This window comes from Chaetura pelagica, unplaced genomic scaffold (genome assembly GCF_000747805.2).
Source record: "Chaetura pelagica isolate M959 unplaced genomic scaffold, ChaPel_1.0 scaffold116, whole genome shotgun sequence".
NCBI lineage: Eukaryota > Metazoa > Chordata > Aves > Apodiformes > Apodidae > Chaetura > Chaetura pelagica.
In genome coordinates this window covers 2,779,345-2,785,956 of record NW_009953655.1, presented here as the reverse complement: position 1 = coordinate 2,785,956, position 6,612 = coordinate 2,779,345, and the positions used below count along the sequence as shown (strand labels likewise).

General features: G+C 37.4%; 1 protein-coding gene across 1 annotated transcript in view; it reads left to right on the top strand.

Moving 5' to 3' along the window:
• Nucleotides 1-791: 791 nt before the first annotated feature.
• The window catches only part of NELFA (negative elongation factor complex member A), a 15,021-nt gene continuing 9,200 nt past the window's right edge, over nucleotides 792-6,612 (top strand). Inside the window, exons 1-5 of the mRNA XM_010000290.1 lie at nucleotides 792-797; nucleotides 2,098-2,269; nucleotides 3,448-3,609; nucleotides 4,523-4,612; nucleotides 6,451-6,581. Coding sequence (XP_009998592.1) covers nucleotides 792-797; nucleotides 2,098-2,269; nucleotides 3,448-3,609; nucleotides 4,523-4,612; nucleotides 6,451-6,581 — 561 coding nt within the window. The remainder of the gene's footprint in view (nucleotides 798-2,097; nucleotides 2,270-3,447; nucleotides 3,610-4,522; nucleotides 4,613-6,450; nucleotides 6,582-6,612) is intronic.

Below are 6,612 nucleotides of genomic sequence, written 5' to 3'. Positions count from 1 at the left end.
TCTATCCCCCTGGCATGGGCAGGGACACCTCCCGCTAGATCTGGTTGCTCAGAACCTCATCTAACCTGCCTTTGAACACTTCCAGGGATGGAGTTTCCACAACTTCCCTGGGCAACCTGTTCCAGTGTCTCATCGCCCTCATAGTAAAGAATTTCCTTCTAATGTCTAATAAAAAATCTCCCCTCTTCCAGTTTTAATACATTACCCCTTGTCCTTTCGCTACAAGCCCTAGAAAAGAGTCCCTGCCCAGCTTTCATGTTCGCACTCATACTAATCCACTGTAGTAGAAGTGACTTGTGATGAGCAGTTTAAGGTTAAAATAGAGAGATTGACAAGTATGTGTAGAGTCTAGGTGGGTTTATGTTTACTGAGAAATTAGCAATGGAGGACAATAAAGACTAGAATCTTAGAAATTGATTATTTCCATTGAGTATATGTTGGTTACATTTTTATTATATCTCAGCCAGTGTGTGGTCATAGTTAATACGGTAAATTAATCCAAATCAAATCAGTAGTGCAGAGGAGGATGGTAACTTGAGTGTTACGGTGCCTCCATTCTGCTCCCCTCTTTTTGTGACTCTATTGTTAGTGTGACTGTAGTCAGCCTCTCCAAGGCGGTGCTCAAGCTTAAAGCTGTAGAAATGCTGGTTTTCAGTCAGATAAACTGATTTTGTTCATTTCACAAGCACATTGATATGAATGCTAATGCACGCAACTGGCCCTGTTGTGCGCTTGGAAACTTGTGTAAAGTGAGAGGGCAATAGCATTGTGTGGGTGGAAGGAAATGAGAAATGTCGGTATGTTTGTCTGCCTCTGCTGTGTTTTAGAAGTGCTTGTGGGGAAAACTGGAGAGCAGAGATTTAACTTCTGTTTCTTAGAGCTGCATAGGTCGAATAAGCTTATTTTATTAAGTTTCTGAATAAGCTTATTTTATTAAGTTTCTGAAAAAAGACTGGTTCTAAACAAAGGGAAATAAATACAGCATAAAGGTGAAAATTAATCTATTGCATGTTTCCCTATATTAAAAAACATAGATTGTAACTATGTACTGCAGTGGGTTGTGAAAAGTCAAAACCCAAATGTTTCCTTATACTTGCTTGTAAATTCTTCAGTTTTAATACCATACAGATAGAGTATGTCTGTATGCACAATTTTACTGCAAAGTTTCGTGGCTGTAGAGCCACACAGTACATTTCAAACATGTCAGTTTTGTGAAGCTAATGCTTTAATGCTTACATCAAAGTTTACTTACTAAGAAAAAGCCAGTGTTCAGACTTTTTAGGGGGGTTTAAGCTCACCTGTGCATGAAGGAAAACAAATAATTTGAGATTCACGCTGTAAACCCCTGACTATAGTCACTGTGACACTTATTTCGTAGTGCCGATAGAAATGTTGATCAGTAATTGCAATTAAAAAAAAAAAGTCACAGTAACTTTTTAATCTGATTCATTATTTCCTCTTTTTCAATATAAGTTCTTGAAGAGTAGTAACTTTTTTGTGGCTACAGAAACTTTGGGTAGATGGGAAAAATCTTACTTGTGGCATATCAGAGGGATACGTAGAACATTTTGGCCTAAGCTTAAGTAAAAATTTGAGAACTTAGTTTTGTTTCTGTTCATATTATGCAAATGTAGTCTCTCTGCTGTATTTTTCTGTAGCCCAGAAAGAGGCACATCCTCATTTAGAGGCCTGTTCTAAATAAGTTGTTGTATTCTAGCTGTGTATTTTTATCACTGAATATAACGTGTGAGTACCTTGGGAATGTAAGTGTAGAATGTGAGGAGACAATTATGTTAAGAATCTGGCCTGTTGCTTCTCATAGAAATGTTCAGTGCTAAACACAGCTTTGAGTTGCCAGAAGCTCAAAACAAACTTGGGTTAGATTGACCAAAAGCAATATAAAAAATTATCTTGGTTCTTTCTTTACTTAGTTCTAGAGTTAATGTATAACTGTGTTGAAGCAGTCTCCCTCTTCCCTTCCCCAGTAGTAAAACACTGTGCATGTTTATGTGAGTGTCTGTTTAAAATAAGAAATCGAACTACAACTTGTTTAAAACTGTTTCCAATTGGTTGATTTTCTTTTTCTTTTTTTGTTAGATGAAAGGGGCACTGACTGAAATTGTCCAGCTCGCTACCTTGGATTCAGACCCCTGGGTCTTAATGGTAGCTGATATTTTAAAATCCTTTCCAGATTCTGGCTCCCTTAACCTTGATCTTGAAGAACAGAATCCCAATGTTCAAGATATTTTAGGAGAGCTTAGAGAAAAAGGTAAGCCTTTTCTGTTGGTGAAAATTACAGAAATATGATGCCTTTTTTCAGAAATAACCTGTCATTTCACAGACAGTCCTGCTATTTTAACAATATTGGTAAGAGATCAAACAATATGTCTTGTCTCTTAACTGCCACTGTCATGACCTGGCGTGTTACTGGACTGGGAACAGTGATATTTAAGGAATGGTGACTTCTTAAATTATCTTTTCACACTACATCAGAACTTGCATGTGAGGTATTACACCAAGTGTTTGTGAAGAGCAACACACAAGTTAATGTGGACTCATTAGTGTTGTGCACAGGCTGTATGTGCACTGACAGGTAATAAGTGACTGACTGCAGCTTAGTTTCTTGAGCTTCTTCTTATATTGCTCTGTCTCATGTTATGGTACCAACAAAGACAGTAAGGCTGTGTTTCTGCAGTTCTGGTGTGGACAGCCTCGTGTGTAGAAGCACCACCCGTGTACTCAGCAGGTGGGGTGCATCCCTGCTGAAAGTCCTCCTCTAGCTGACAAATGATAGGTGCTGTGGGGGAGATTGATCACACAGTTATGCTGCTGGTGTACTGCTCATGTGGATTGCCTAGCAGCTGAAAATATTGGCTCAGGCAGTTGCACAGTTGCTGCTTCAAACAATGTAGTAAGTGGTGATGTGAAGCTACTCGTATTTCAGTGGGTTTGATTTAGCACATTGCTAAGGAAAGCTCTCAGGCATTGACAGACGGGGTCTTGGAGTTAGGATTGCTGCAAACCAGTAATGAAATTACTTGGAGATGGAAGCATTTTCTTAAAATATTTGTTAAAACAAATGATCATCTGTCTGTTCACACTTTTGGTTTGGGCTTTTGTTGAGTAATTTCCTTTTTATGTGTAGTTTTTAATCAATCTGAGAATTGAGTAATTTTTTTCTTCTTTTACTTCCAGACAATAGCATATTTAAGATTCCTATAATTTGATTAGGTATGATAACATGGAAGCTCTTATGAAGTTAATGTAAAAAGCAAACATTCTAATAACTAGTTATATAGCGTGTAATAATTAGAACTAAATTACTCAGTGTTTAAACAAGTAATCTGAAATTTAAAAATACCTGTACGGTCTAGTTGTAAAATGTTTTGTAATTAGGTATCAAAGAGGTACTAACACCCATGTGTGCTGTGTTAACTCTTTATGCAGTAAGTGAATGTGAAACTTCAGCTATGTTGCCGTTGGAATGCCAATACTTAAACAAAAATGCTTTGACAACACTAGCTGGGCCACTTACTCCCCCAGTGAAACACTTCCAGCTGAAAAGGAAACCTAAAAGTGCCACTCTCAGAGCTGAACTCTTGCAGAAGTGTGAGTAGTATTACAGCTATCTGATAAGATTCAGTAACAAATTAAATGGTGAAAGAGAAATTTATATTCAGTCTCACTCTCCAGTATGGGGATATACATTAAAATTATCTGTTAGGAGAGTTTTGCTGGGTATTTTTTTTTTCTTTGATAGATTGATATGTATGGAAGAGGAGATGCAAATTACTCTGGCCTTGATTTTAGTAAAAGGCTAATATTAGATGCTGTTCAGATAATCAAGGCATACAAAAAGCCGTAGCTTTTTAAAGCACAGATACATTGCCTCTTGGGTACATTTAACAGTGAGTTGTGAAGACTTGTGAGGGACAGCTTTGGTTAAAGCTGTTGTGAAACAAAACTTAAAGGAGAACCTAATTTTATTTTGCCATATGTTTTTGCAACAGGGAGCAAGAGCTGCTGATTAGTGCTTTCTTTTGCTCAGTGTGGCTATAGAGAGTGTGAAAGCCAAGAGGGCTTTGGTTAACAACAGGCAATATATGTATACATATACGTGCTTGAACTAAGTGATCTTAAAATAGTTTACTGTACCTGCTGTGCTCTTCCAGCAGCTCGCTTCTGTCTCATATGTGACTTGAGTAGTTGGTCTGGTTAAATACAAGATTTGTAACTTTTTATTATGTTGTGTTGAACTTCCTTTAATTCTGTCAATCTTGATTAAATACATTGTCTACTATGATCATTTCTTTTAGCTTAGACCATTTGGCCAATTGCATAGTCATATTGATTTTGCATTTTTCTCCAAATAGTGTGTTTACCTTGCATAAATGACCTGTTAATTATAATTCAGTCTTTGTTGTTATAGATGTCTTTTTATGTATTAGGTAATACATCATATATAAAATGTTGGTTTTTTTAGCAGAGATCCTGTAATAACTCAAGTCCTTTTTCTTTTTAGCAACAGAAACTGCACAGCAGCTCAAGAAGACTGCAGGAGTGCCTTTCCATGCCAAAGGCAGGGGACTAGTGAAAAAGATAGACACAACAAGTATGACTCACTTTCAGCACTTGCCGGAAAGAAAATCTGATAAAGTAGCCTTGATGAAGAATAAAATTACAGCCTAGTTTTTTTACAAAAACTTAATTCTTTTTTGAAGCAAAGGATTTCTCCCATCCTGCCTCCCTCTCTCCTGATATTTCAATGTTTCTGACCTGTCTTGTCAGAAAGAACAAGAATGTGGGGTTTTTTCTTAAATGGCAAGTATATCTGCCATGCTTCTAAAATGTACCCAGCTAAATCATACCTGTAGACTTTGGTAAGAATTTAATTTACATCACTCCAGGAATAACTCCTGACTAGGCTGTGTTGTTCTGAAATGAAATCACAATGGATCACAGTATGTGATCTGTTGAGCTCTTCAAAATGCTGTGAAGTAGACTGACACTATCTTGTATTTGTGTAATTCTGTGTGGAGAAAGAAGAGGGGGCATTGTGCCCTCTGCAGCCGAGGCTGAGCAGTGGCTTCTAAATTAAATGATGGACGTGATAGAGATGTATCATTGTTCAACTTTGCATTGATAAACTTCAGCTGTTTGCTGAAGTTCCTGAATTGCTTGAATTTTTCAAATAAGTTTTTGACTAGGAGCAAGAGATCACCATACAGCTAAAACTTTTCTGAGCACCACTATGATGCTGAGGTATAAAACTTCACTGTTTTCTTTGTGTGGTGGCTAGAAGCTATGAAGTACTTTGCTAATGCTATTTAAGATCTGGTCTTGAGCACCAAAGTTTAACCACACATGTTCTTGCAGGAAGTACAAAAAGTATAGTTGTAATTTGAACTAAAAATGGTCCTAATATAGAAATGGACTGTTAGTCCTTCTTTGCATTCATTTTAGCCATTGAACTACTAAATACAACGTTCAGACTTGGCTTTTAGAACTAGGTGCTCTCTAGAAATATGGTTAATGTGATCAGCTGGGATTTACTCTGCTGAAACTTACTTACTTGTTCAGAGGGTTGTGAATAATGAAAACATTTTTGGTACAACATCTAGAAGAATGCAGAGTATCTAACCTCAAACTAACATTCAGTGTTTCACTACAAATTACAGGGTGTGATGAGATTGTTAAGAGGCTCAAGGACCTGATAGATATGTGTATGTGTCCCTAATTGTAGCAGTTAATGAAAGAATGCTGTCTTCAGCACTTACATTATGTGTGAGGTAGAAGGGTAATGCTGTAAACTTGGGGGAAAACAGCCTCTTATAGGTGTAGCAGTTTCTACTGAGTATTGCACCAGTAGGTCTTCTGTTTGCAGTGTAGACCCAAGTTGGATCCTCCTCCTTGTACAAACAGCAGATCCAGAATTTCAGAGCTCTGTGTGAAGCAGTAATTTACCTTTGCAGTAGATCATGAGCCCTCAGCCATGCAGAAGCTTTACTAAGAATCTTTGGTTAAATACAGTTTTGCCAGAATTTAAAGTTCAAAAAGCAACTTTGGTAATAATTGGATTCATAACATTTATGCTTAATACCTTTGTATGTGATCAGCTTATTTTTTATAAGTAAGGAAACATCAATGGATGTATGTACGAAAAGTATGTTTTGAAAGTGATGCACCTGTTTAATTACTTCATGTAGAATGGGGGTGTAAGCATTAGCCTAGAGACTGGCTCCTCTTACTCCTCCTTTAAAGGATAAAACCTCATCTGACCTTTAAGGAACATTTAACATTTTAAAGACAGTTCCACAATACAAACATTTGAAATTAAAGAGGAGGGGGTGTGGAGTTAAGAAGGGGAAAAGCCAAAGAACTCCTGATTGCTGTTTTTCATAACTAGTAAAACATATATTACAATTGTTGCCTTTTTTGATCTTCCCTAAGCACCACTCAAAGGAATACCAAAACAAGCTCCATTCAGGAGTGCCTCAGCACCTAGTGTGTTTAGTCCTTCTGGAAACAGAACTCCAATTCCTCCTTCGAGAACCCCTTTGCGCAAAGAGAGAGGAGTGAAGGTAGGTGTGCTCTTTGTCCCTTGCTTTCCTG